At 35.7% G+C, this 12424-nt stretch overlaps 2 protein-coding genes across 3 annotated transcripts in view; one reads left to right on the top strand and one right to left on the bottom strand.

Annotated features, from left to right (window-relative positions):
• The first annotated feature begins 585 nt into the window (after positions 1-585).
• On the top strand, positions 586-3365 carry LOC111391307 (beta-glucosidase BoGH3B-like). Its single transcript, XM_023016500.1, has 8 exons — positions 586-618; positions 747-1205; positions 1287-1377; positions 1457-1602; positions 1713-1956; positions 2060-2164; positions 2242-2424; positions 2523-3365. Exons 2-8 carry the CDS (start codon positions 769-771, stop codon positions 3210-3212), a joined length of 1896 nt encoding a protein of 631 aa, XP_022872268.1. The 5' UTR covers positions 586-618; positions 747-768; the 3' UTR covers positions 3213-3365.
• Positions 3366-3689: 324 nt separating this feature from the next.
• LOC111391292 (structural maintenance of chromosomes protein 3) overlaps positions 3690-12424 on the bottom strand; it is a 16741-nt gene continuing 8006 nt past the window's right edge. For both annotated transcript variants that reach the window (XM_023016468.1, XM_023016469.1), the window contains 17 exons: positions 11405-11577; positions 11227-11326; positions 10647-10783; positions 10260-10461; positions 9356-9443; positions 9121-9270; positions 8392-8543; positions 8118-8309; positions 7847-8030; positions 7692-7762; positions 7377-7528; positions 6486-6654; positions 6231-6377; positions 5518-5613; positions 5059-5233; positions 4098-4290; positions 3690-3992 (listed from right to left, as the gene is read on the bottom strand). In XM_023016468.1, coding sequence (XP_022872236.1) covers positions 4103-4290; positions 5059-5233; positions 5518-5613; positions 6231-6377; positions 6486-6654; positions 7377-7528; positions 7692-7762; positions 7847-8030; positions 8118-8309; positions 8392-8543; positions 9121-9270; positions 9356-9443; positions 10260-10461; positions 10647-10783; positions 11227-11326; positions 11405-11577 — 2376 coding nt within the window. In that variant the 3' untranslated portion in view covers positions 3690-3992; positions 4098-4102. The remainder of the gene's footprint in view (positions 3993-4097; positions 4291-5058; positions 5234-5517; positions 5614-6230; positions 6378-6485; positions 6655-7376; positions 7529-7691; positions 7763-7846; positions 8031-8117; positions 8310-8391; positions 8544-9120; positions 9271-9355; positions 9444-10259; positions 10462-10646; positions 10784-11226; positions 11327-11404; positions 11578-12424) is intronic.

Raw genomic sequence — 12424 nt, forward strand, 5'->3', positions numbered from 1 at the left:
CGTGGGTTATAAGATAATGTCGGAACACGTTGCTTGACTATGGAAATTGTTTGGGTTTTAGTTTCTCAGACTCTCGTGTTTAAATCAACTTTAAATTACTTATTTTTCCAAATATAATTTTCTAGTAGGCTGATTTATTATATAATTTTTCTTTTTGTGCCTTTGATTTCAAAGAGTTACCGTATCTTTGTTTGATTTTTAATTATTTTGACTTAATTTTAAATTATTTATTTTTCGAATATAATTTTTTAAAGAATAAGTTCTTTTAAATACTTTCAATGTTCAAACATGTTCGAATGACGTAAAAATTACAGTATGAAGAACAAATTTTCAGAAAAAATAAAAAAAAGTAAAATTGTGTGTGAGTGATACAAATTACATATGAAATTAAACTGAATTATAATCCTAATTGAATAAGCAGTCCTAATCAAATCTGAAGCCATGCAGACATCCTATTTGTGTAAGAACACCAACGCCTTATCGAATTTGAAGCCATTCTAATATCCTAATTGTGTAAGAACACTAACACCTTGCATGTCTATATAAACCCACGTAATATTACCTTTTACATATTCGTTAATTCTTCCTGGTTAAGACACTTCTTCTCTCCTTCTCAACGTCAGTTCCTTTGTTCTTCTTCTGTATTTTTCTCAAAATTCATGCATGTTTTTCAGTTTCTACACGCTTCGTGTCACTTATTCTAAAAAGTTCTGTGTTTATTATTAACTCTATCTTAAACTTTTCAGAAAGTAAACAAGTTTCGAAGCAATGTGTTCAAGGTATTTAGTCCCAGTATTGGGACTTCTGCTCTTATGTGCATCAGCATCAGCATGGGGACAAGACTCAAAGTTGAACGTGCTGTACAAGGATCCAAACCAGCCCATCAATACTCGCATAAAGGTTCTCATGGACCAAATGACCCTGGCTGAGAAAATCGGCCAGATGGCGCAGATTGATCGCCGTGCTGCCACACCAGAGATCATGAGAGATTACTCCATCGGCAGCCTTCTAAGCGGTGGTGGAAGCGTGCCACGTGAACAGGCCACAGCCGAGGAGTGGATGGATATGGTGGATGGATTTCAGAATGGTTCTTTGTCTAGTAGACTTGGGATTCCTATGATTTATGGGATTGATGCTGTTCATGGCCACAATAATGTTTACAAGGCTACCATATTTCCCCACAATGTTGGCCTTGGAGCAACTAGGTCAGTACTATAATCTTGTACTGAATTGAGTCGTGCAATAACATATTTACATGTCTTTTTTTCTCTCTCGTCATTATGCAGAGATAAAGACCTTGTGAAGAGGATTGGTGCTGCAACTGCCCTTGAAGCCAGAGCTACTGGCATTCCTTATGTCTTTGCTCCATGCGTTGCGGTATACAATAATCCTCGTACAATTTTATGAAAACCTTAATTTTTACAAACTAAACTATGTTCAATTCTACAATTAATAGGTATGCAGAGATCCAAGGTGGGGAAGGTGTTATGAGAGTTATAGTGAGGACCCTAAAATTGTACAAGATATGACAGAAATCATTCCTGGTTTACAAGGAGATATCCCACCCAATTCACCAAAGGGTGTTCCTTATGTTGGTGGAAAGTAAGTATACTTTTTAAGTAATTCGCACTCGTGCCAACCAAGTCCACAACATTTTATAATCAACGAATTGACTAAATTCCTCTAATGTGATTTGTTTTCTTGTGAAATAGTACTAAGGTTGCAGCTTGTGCCAAACACTACGTTGGAGACGGTGGGACTACAAAAGGAATCAATATGAACAACACGATGACTAACTGGCATGGATTGCTAAGCATTCATATGCCACCATACTACAATTCTATTATCAAGGGTGTGTCAACTGTTATGGTATCCTATTCGAGTCTAAATGGAGTGAAAATGCATGCAAATCGTCAACTCGTCACCAAATTCCTCAAAGGCATTTTGAAATTCAGGGTATAGCTTCAAATAATTCAGTAAAATAGTGGGTAATTTATTAGAGCAAAACATACTGATAGATCCCCCACTAATAAATTTTCGAATTTGCTACAATTTATAGGGATTTGTCATCTCAGATTGGCAAGGAATAGACAAAATCACATATCCACAACATACCAATTATACATATTCTGTTCTAACAGGGATTAACGCTGGCATTGACATGGTAAGTTAGATTCTTGTGATTGCTCAGAGCCCTTGCATCAAATGCTAACACAAAGTTCTCCCTGTTGACATGTTCAGATTATGGTTCCTCTCAACCATACAGAATTCATTGATACTTTAACCTCCTTGGTGAAAAACAACTTCATTCCAATGAGCCGGATTGATGATGCCGTCAGAAGAATATTGAGGGTAAAATTCAGAATGGGCCTCTTTGAGAATCCCATGGCTGATCATAGTTTAGTCGATCAACTTGGAAGCCAGGTTAGTAAAAAAATTAAATAAAAAAAGTTAAAATCTAATTCATTGTATAGTCAAGTCTTGCAAGCATACAATTAAAATATAATTTGTTCCTTGAACAGGCTCACAGAGATTTGGCAAGGGAGGCCGTGAGGAAATCACTTGTACTATTGAAGAATGGAGAAAATGCTGATAGCCCGGTACTTCCACTACCCAAAAAGGCATCCAAAATCTTAGTTGCTGGAAGCCACGCTAACAATCTTGGATTGCAATGTGGTGGTTGGACAATAACTTGGCAAGGACAAGGTGGCAATAACTACACTGCCGGAACCACAATCTTTAACGGGATCTCGGCTGCAGTTCATCCAAGTACAGAAATCTCCTACAGTGAAAGCCCGGACAAGAATTTTGTAAAATCCAACTTCTCCCACGCCGTGGTTGTAGTAGGAGAACCTCCTTATGCTGAATCTGCAGGTGACAATTCAAACCTTACCATTCCTCAACAAGGTTTGGACACAATTAAGAATGTTTGTGGCAGCATCAAGTGTGTGGTTGTTCTTGTATCCGGTCGACCTTTGGTGATTCAGCCCTACCTTAACTCTATCGATGCATTAGTGGCTGCTTGGCTACCGGGAACAGAAGGCAATGGGGTGGCTGATGTCCTCTTCGGGGACTACGGGTTCAGCGGGAAGTTGTCAAGAACTTGGTTCAAGACTGTAGATCAGCTCCCCATGAATGTTGGTGATTCACACTATGATCCACTCTTCCCCTTTGGTTATGGACTCACCACAAAACCAATTACAAGAAGTTAGATTGATTTTCTTTTAGTTGATAGAGTTAGTTTAGCACCTTTTTCTTTTGACTAATAGAATTTGTTTAGCATCTTTTTCTTTTAGAATTTATTTTTTACAAATTTTTAGTAACTATTAGAGAAATTTGGCAGCTTAATCTATTGTTAGTTCTCATTGATTTTGTGTTCTGCTGCTATATTATATTATTATCAATTACTTTCTTTTGTTTTCCATACAATTTACTTCAAAATAAATGTCCAAAATTTAAGCTTTCTTCAAAGTAAATAAACAGCGTATAACAAATCATAATTTTGGTTATTATTATTATTATTATTATTTTGGCTCAAAATTCAGAAGTGCCCTAACAACAGCATGTTAGGCTTTTGCCATGATGGAATAAGTGCAAGTATTAACATTATATATAAATTAGGCCACAGGATGAACATTTAAATTAATTAGCTAGGGAATGCTTTCCAAGATGCTTGGAAAGAACTCATTTAAAACAAAATTCTGTAAATATTGTACGCTAACCTTTTAATATTTATTATACACAAGCAGATTTCTAGAAAAGAGTTAACACCTGAAGAGAAGTAACATCCTTGTAGTTCTAAGAAAGAAATACTTGTCAACAGAACGTCAGCATCTGATTCATCAACACTGTACATGGGCATTGAGAAAAAAATTTAAAGATTAAAATCAACCTCCGGAAGTACCTACTAATAATGTTTACAAAGGATTTACACATCCCACAAAGATCTCATAATGGTCATGTTCTGTCCTCGTGAAGGCTTTCCATTGTCGCTGCATATCCACACATTGAATTCAAGATTTAGTTAAACCGTGTGTAAGGAGCTATAAAGGTGAACGAGTTTTTATCCAAAATAAATGCATTAACAGAAGTCTAACCTCATTCAAACGTTGTGCGACTGATCCTCCTCAATAAATTGCAAAGCTTCTTCCTTGGTGGAAACATAAACATGGCTAACTCTATTTTTATGTGAGACGCTATATATCTTGTCAGCCACCTTAACTAACTCCGGGCGAAATGTCGTGGTTATGAACTGGGTGCTAGCCGTGTCTGCCTGACGACGAACCATATCTAATGGCAAGTAATGTTAAGGATCCATAGCTGCACACAACAAAGATAATAGCACAGAAACCATGTTTAAGCTAGGAAATGAGCTCGCAGCTATTTGGCCAGCTAAAACATGTCCCCTTTCTAAGAGATTAAACTTTTAGATGTGGTAGTTCAACAAAGTAAATGTCTTATAACTCAAACATTATTGAATTCTCTTGTTGCCTAATAATTATCCAAATTCAGGAATCCAGGACTTGCAGCAACAGTATCCCTGTCAAGAAAGTCTTTCCATGTGGATCCAGGCAGATACAATTTGACATATTTGTTTAAAAAGCATATATATTGATATGAGAAAATAAAGGTGAATTTAAAATAGAACACCCATGTCATTAATGACAGGCAACAACGTGGCTGACTGTGAAAGGTTGTGCTCATTGTCTAGCCCTAAAAAGAAACTCTTATTGTCCTACCTTATTCTTCAGGGATTATAAATTCTATGGTTGCAAAGGCATCACATCTTCATGGGCCTCATTTATGAATAGTTTATAAGATCAGCTTTAATAGCTGTAAAAAAACGTTTATTCAACTTATTTAAAACAGAGACAACACGATCTTATTCAAAATGTAGTGAGAAAAGCACACAAGTGGTGGGTATTTAACATGTGTGGAGTGAAAACAGAATTTTAATTCATCGGTATCATTAGCAGGGAAAAGAAAGGGAAAAAAATCATGACAGCTTTCTTTCACCAAAAAATTGAAAACATAAAGAACCGGCCAAAGTTAGGATACTTCCCACAGCAGTTCTGTACTGAGGATCCAGAGCAGCATCTATCTCATCAAAAAGATAAAATGGGGCAGGGTCACATCGCTGAATGGCAAAGATTAGTGCCAGTGCCACTACAGTTTTCTGACCCCCGGACAATTGTTTCATCGACTGTGTCTCTCCTTGCCCAGTAAAAGAAACCTACCACAAGAAGCACGAGTCAAAGAAATTACTAGACTTAGAACTAAAAACTACTTGTGCAACTACACTTTCCAAATGATTGCTATAATGTTGAGAACAGGAAATTCAGTATAATGAGTCCTAGTTGCTTTCATCTACACAAGTATTTCACCTCTATTTATTCAAAAAACGCATGCAAAGCTAGAAATGCTAATCTATTAGAAGATATCAAATGTACTGAAGAACAAGTGTAGCCTTGCTCAGGGTGTTCACAGAACACAAGTTTGCAAAACTTAATAACATGCCTTGACTTTGACACCAATGTATTTTTCAACCCTTCCTTCCGTGTCCGCTGTGCGAGGCTCATCATCATCTTGATCATTCTCAACGTCATCAATGTCCTGTATAAATAATAGGAAATCATGTATAACCATTTCCCTATAAACCTCATTAAAAATAGAGCACTTTACCATGACTATCATTATTAAGGCAAAATTAGTTTAGATAAATGGAAAGGAATAAGCAAGAGACATTGTGGTTAACTTTCTGCATATCTGTACATAAGGAAATAAGTTCAATTATTATATATTCATGTCAGTTCTCTATAATAATGTAAACAATACCCAAATATGCCATTACTAATCTTGGTTATAGCAGCTTCACATGATATTCTTTTAGGATTTGATTTACATACTCATTAGTTAATACTACCATTCCCATAAACTAATTTGAACAAAAATATTACAACTGTCAGTCAAAACCAGTATTCCAATTGCAACGAACCGTGTAAGCTGATTGATATTAGGTGATGGTTTTTGAATTTAAGGTTACTCATCCAGGTATTATTAGGTTCCTTTCCGAAACGTACAAAAAATGGAAGAGTTTAAAACCCATACAGCAACCAAGTTAATAAAAAAGAACCAAGCAACTGCAAGGCAATAAATAATGCTCGTTAATCTACAAATTGGTAAACTTTTGTTTTACAAGTGATAAATGTACTCAAACCAATATAACTAACCTTTTTCTTCATCATTACTAAAAATCCATGGCCTCCTTGCACAAGTTCTGAGAACACATCTCGAAAATGCTTAGCCACACCTTTAAAGGTCCGCTCAATGGATTCATCCTTCCTCATATCCAAAACTGCTATAAGCTCTTGGATTTTCTACCAAATAAGGGTAAGAAATGAAATTAATCGGACAGGTATCCCCTTGGGCATAAACAATAAATTATAGCTCCATGAAAACATCAGAATTATGAGGAATCATTGTACCTTATCACCTGCCTCCAATTCAGCTTGTCTTCTTTGGAGCTCTTCCCGTTGTTCTGTGAAATTTACATATTGATCGAGTGCCTTTTTATTTACATGGCTGAATTGCTGAAGTTGTTCATTACACTTGTGCAGCAGTTTATGCAGTTCTTTTATGTTTTTTCTCTTGTATCTACAATTTGCATCAGAGGGAAACTAAATCAATAAATAAATGAAAATAAATTACATAGAAGCACATAATTAAATCTGGAACAGATGTTGAAACAAACAAGAACAACCCCTGTTTGATAAAAATTAAAATCAAGATTTTATCCAAATCATTCAACAATTAATTTTAACCACACATTTTATGGGACCCACAACCTTTCAACCACACATTTCATTAATTTCTATCAAAATATAATAAAAATCTAATTTTAATTCCCACCAAACAGGGGCCAAATCCTATTACACAAAAGCGGTAATTGAACAATGCAAAGAGGCTATTTTTTTTGGTGTTTGTAACATAAGAAGCTCCATAGAATCTGAATTCAGAGTAAGCTATTGTTAACATTAAAATGTACCTCACAGTATAGCTATTTTGAACGTCTTCCTCTCTATAATCACCTCTATAATTTTTCTGCTCTAACATATATCCGAGGATTCACTGAGATGTTTAATCACCAAATTGGCCAAAGAAATTTATTAACTTGAACCATAATAAATTGGTGGGTAATAGTATGAATTGAGTGCAAATCCACATGGAAAACACAGATGGGATCCTGTATGTGCTTTTGAGCAAACTCAAATGGAAAACATAAAACTCAGATGGGACCCACCAACTAACAATGCAAAATAGATCATTGATGTCCAATATAACTTTCTATAGTTTAGAATTTCAGATAAGGATAATACATTTCAAAAGCATCAGAAGATAAAGGACCCAGATCCCGGATCTTCTTTGAGTATTCCTCTTGTTTGGCCAGAAACATATTCTTCTTACTCAATAGTTGCTCCAGTTCCTTTTCTTCATCTTTCAGGGTATTTTTGTACCTGTCTTCCAAATTCTGTACCCACAAGAACTCGTAGTAAAAAGAAAAGATGGCAAGAGGACAGGGAGTAAGGAGGGAGAGAGAGAGTAGGGTGGGGGATGGAAAAAAATAAGAAATCCTTATTTCAGCTGTGTCACCAAACCAGAGGACCAGAAATTATAACCAAATAGAATAATACCTTGAAATTATCCTTGTCATCTTTGATCTGCTTCAGTTTCTTGTTTCGCTCATTTATGCTATCAGAAACTCCTGGGCAAGTTAATAATATGATGAGAAAAACCAAATAATATAACAATGAAATTGGAAGTAAGCTAAAGGAATCTACAGTCTCACTCTTAAGTTGTTGAGTCAAACTCTGGACCAATGAATCTACATCCACCAATTCCTGTCTTTTCAAATCAGCTTCGCCACGTAACGTGTCAGTCTCTGCAGATAATTTTATAGCCTCCAACTCTTCCTTTCGCCTAACAAGATTTGTAGATAGATTCATCTCGAGCTCTGATTTTCTTGTTTCAGTCTACCAATTGCCAGTTAGAGTAAAAGGTTAAAGCAGAAGCCACCAAATATTGTCTATTAACAAAACCCCTTGAATCAACTTGCTAACCTCCATGCGGTTACTCCTGCAGGAAATTAGCTCCTCCTTCAGATTTGTTATTTCAGGGTTCAACCTAGAGAGGAGCTCTTTCTCCACCGGTGTCAAGTGATCGACAAGTTCGGTTCCCATTTCATCTCGTTTCATATCAATATTAGCTCTATTCTGATCAATTTGACTCAATATATTGATGAGCAACTTCTCCTGCAAAAATGTAACCAACATCCAAGAGTTAGAAGAATTGAACTACACTGACAATTATGAAAGTAATCTTTTGGGTCCACACTTTCTTCTCAAGTGACTTGGAAATGGATTGTTTCTGCTTCTCAGCATTAGCAGCATCCTGCCTTAGCTGTTCCAATTCAGATTTTTCATGAGCCAGCTTGGCATCATTTTTCTGCTGCTCGGACACTAGTTCATTGATTTTCTGGTCAATCTGTGGGACATATTCAGCGAAAACAAAGAACCCAAAGTGGCACAAGAACACTAAACAAACCAGTCATGCAAGCATCAGACTGATGCTAATTAACGGATATAATATACTTCACAAACCAGAAAAAAATTGTCTGATGTTTTGAAAGTTAAATTTCTGGATGAAATCATGAAACACAAGCTCAGAGGAAACCAAAAATGTGGTCAGCTCGTCTCAAATATTCATTATTCATATATAAACTCACATCCATAACATAACAGTCAATATCTTCTTTTAAAAACTGAAGAAGTCTTTACAAGACAACCATTAATCCTTACAATTAGAGTCAAAACAAAGGAGACAACCAACATGAAAATGTGGGCGTGTCCCATGTAAATGAACTAGTCAACGACGGCCATCAATCATTAACCTGACAGTGGTTTCATATGCACAAGGTGAAAATGAAAAATAAAGTGTAAAAAGTTGAATGCGTAAAAAGGTATGTGAATGCGTAAAAAAGTTCAACAATAGAAAGATAAATAGATAAAGAGTTAATGAATAAGGTCTAATTGCAAAAGAAACTGTAAAGTACTGCAAGGATATCTTGAATTTTAGATCTAACTATCTCCAATTCCTTTTGCTTCTCGTTTATAGAATTTGTATTCTGTCTAATAGTGTTCATGAATTTCAGTTTTGAACGCCTATAATCATAGAAGCCTCCAGTCATGCCACCTCTTTTGTTTACTTGATCACCTGCAGCAAGGGGTGAATTTGTGATGAGATCAGAGATGCCAGCTAGAATAGTCAAACAACAGACAATGTGAAGTTCAACAGCAACCTTCCAAAGTGATGCAATCTAGACCATTTGTTCGGGCCACCCGTGTAGCAACATCCAAATCTCGACAAATTACAGTTTTTGAAAACACCTGTCAATTATCAAATTGAGAATGAAGTGATGACAAATTAGACAACTATATACACCATATGTCATCTAAACAGTAAAGTACGAAATATACAAAGTAAAAATAAAAAATAGTTGACAGAAAAAAAACACATTATCAGCCGAGTCCAGAGAACGTTAAGCAGATCCACAGGCTCTCGTAGTAGTACTAATGCATGCACAGTCATTTAGACGCAATGATGAGCACGCATGCAGAGGTGATTTTAGAAAATCTCCTCATGTTATAAGGCATTTATCTCCCCATAAGAGGCAACAAGGATGAAGAAGTTCTTAAATAATACATGAAATTTTGTGTCATGATATGCAAAGATACAAAAATCACATACAAAATATACAGGGAATTCTCTATCTTCTACTGAAGTAAAAATAGAGAACTGCTGTTGACGGTATGATCTCATTCATCCTGAAATATTTTTTACAACACCGAAGAGAGTGATATAACAGGTGCTCGTACTAGAAAACATTGCCAGTCCACAGGTCCAGTGAAGATAGAAATCAGGGCTTCATTCTTGCAAGTTAAATCAATCTTCCGAGAGAAAATCAAAGAAATGCTGAAGCATGTATGAGAGTTAGGCTTAGTAACTTTTGATGCTAGAATATGTGTTTTTATGATAAACATACACAGATGAATCACCCAAAAAAAATAAAAAATAAAAAATAAAAAACCTTTAATCAACTGCCAAGTGGTGAACCACCAATAACTCTGATTGGGATTTAGATTAGGCAATGATAACAGTGACAAACTAATAGACAGGAAATAACGCGGTACTTCCTGACTAACCTGAGCAAATGCTGAGTTATATTCCCGGGAGAATCTCAGCTTTTTTAAAAGCGGTATCACATCAGAGCTCTGTGGATAAGTAACATGTGGAGCTTTCACCCTGTTTAATGGTATGAATGTAACTCGTCCACCTTTCTGTGCATTAAGGTGTCTAATTATCTGGGTCGATATTTCATCATTTTCAACCACCACATGAAATAAACTGTACAAAAAGAATATAAATAAATAAAGGCAAGAAGAAATTTGCAGGCAGGTCGGCTGGTCATATAACAAAAAATTTGTAGCCAGCCTTTATCTCCCTTGACAATGAAATTTTGGTTTGTCGAAAAAAGAGGAAATAGTAAGTATGAGAAAATTGTGTTGCTAGTTATAGAGAAGTGTTTTCACCTGTTTCCAGCAGTAACTTCAACAGCTGTGAAAAATCTTTCATCACAATCTAGCAACTCAAAAATTGGACCAAATACTCCAGAAATTTCATACTCTCTACATATCTTCCTAACCGAATTTAGTCCTCTTCTTATATCCTGAGAGTTCACAAGAAGGTAAGGTCAAAAGAAGGAATGAAGATTTAAGAAAACTCAAGAAAAGAAAGGAACAAAAGATTCAGTTGCTTAAACCAAAAAACATAATATCATCAGTCATGGGGCCATCATCTCCTTTGTCTAGGCAGCTAGAGATGGCAAAAATTAATTAGAAGTCAACAACTAGTCACATAACGCAGTAGCAGTGGCAAGTGTGAAGCATAAAAGCATTTAAATCAAATATCTACTTAGAGCAGGAGTGCCCAAAAACATGCATTAAGCATAATTATACTTTATACCACATCAAGAAAATTTCTAAGTAGTGTGAACAGGTAAGCATTGTGGGGGTTAACCTCATTTTCTATCATCTATTTGCTTTCTTACACAAAACCAGGAGAGAGAAAAAAAGAAGGTGAGATAAAATAACCAAGCAACTATGCACTCACCCCAGGAGTTGCATGATCAAGACTTTTCTCTGCTTTTGCAACTTCTGTTTTGAGCTGTTCAATTTCAGCAGTAAGTTCACTTTCTCTTCCCCACAATGACCTGAAAAGCAACATACAAATCAGATTGCAAGCTGAAGAATCTTTTGAACAGATTAACATGAATAATTGATAATCATACTTCCGCTCATCGTGTAGCTCGTCTCTCTTCACTCTATACTGATTGTATTTTTCTCTATATCCAAAAATGTGAGTCTCCAATGATGCTGCTTCATTTTTCCGGCCTGTGATATAGGCATCCTGCTCTCTGATATCTTTCTCTAGCTGCTCAATCTCATTCTTAAGTTTTTGCTCCTGAAACAACCACGAAATGAAAAATAATTTCATGCAAATGTTCATGCATCATTACAGACTAAATTTCAGGAACACCAGATTACACCACTAGAGGGAAGCAAACATGGATCAGCAAACACGAGACAGTAAAAGTGGAAAATCTTTTGCATTGAAAGTGACTCGAGCATGGGGCATCCTCACATAAGTATAGTAACATTTCAATGAAGTTGACTGAAGTATGGTGCCCAAAGAAACATTCTTAGTCAACACACTTGTTAAAACTATACTGGCAACCATTTCATTTTAGAGGAAAACTAAGGCATAAAAGAAAGGAAAAAGAATACTCAAGGTATTTTCAGCATGTATATTCACAGTTTTGTTAATTTTATTATTCAAGGCATGCTCATTATGGAAGAAATTCAATGCAAAAACAGAGTGATAGACAAAACCATCCCCAAAGGATTAGCGTGACATACAAGCTAAACTACAATTACTGTGACATCTTGTTGGAGTCATATAGGTTACTTCATGCAAACCTCCAAACATGTTAGGAAATTATAAGATCTTAGGGTCTGTTTGATTGCAATAATGGAATTTGGGTGAAAGAAAATGACTTCCAAGGAATTGAATTGCCTAGAACTTGTGTTTACTGGAAATTGTCAATTAAATGTGTTTAATTGTTATAATTTTTCATCCATTGAAATTTTGGATCTTTTGGGGTTCATTTGGCTTTATTTTTCATAAAAATTGTCAATTAAAGGATTAGCATTTGTTACAATTGTGGATAGAATTTGTTTTCATTACCCAAAAACAAAAAATAAAAAATTGAAGGGAATTGGTTTTCCACAAAACCAAGGAAAAATGTGAC

The sequence above is a fragment of the Olea europaea genome, unplaced genomic scaffold, assembly GCF_002742605.1.
Source record: "Olea europaea var. sylvestris unplaced genomic scaffold, O_europaea_v1 scaffold773, whole genome shotgun sequence".
NCBI classification, from domain to species: Eukaryota; Viridiplantae; Streptophyta; class Magnoliopsida; order Lamiales; family Oleaceae; genus Olea; species Olea europaea.

Coding starts and splice junctions, on each gene's coding strand:
- LOC111391307 (XM_023016500.1), top strand. CDS start 769: ATGTGTTCAAGGTATTTAGTCCCAGTATTGGGACTTCTGCTCTTATGT. Junction 1,957..2,059: donor AAGGCATTTTGAAATTCAGG/GTATAGCTTCAA, acceptor TACAATTTATAG/GGATTTGTCATCTCAGATTG. Junction 2,165..2,241: donor TTAACGCTGGCATTGACATG/GTAAGTTAGATT, acceptor TGACATGTTCAG/ATTATGGTTCCTCTCAACCA.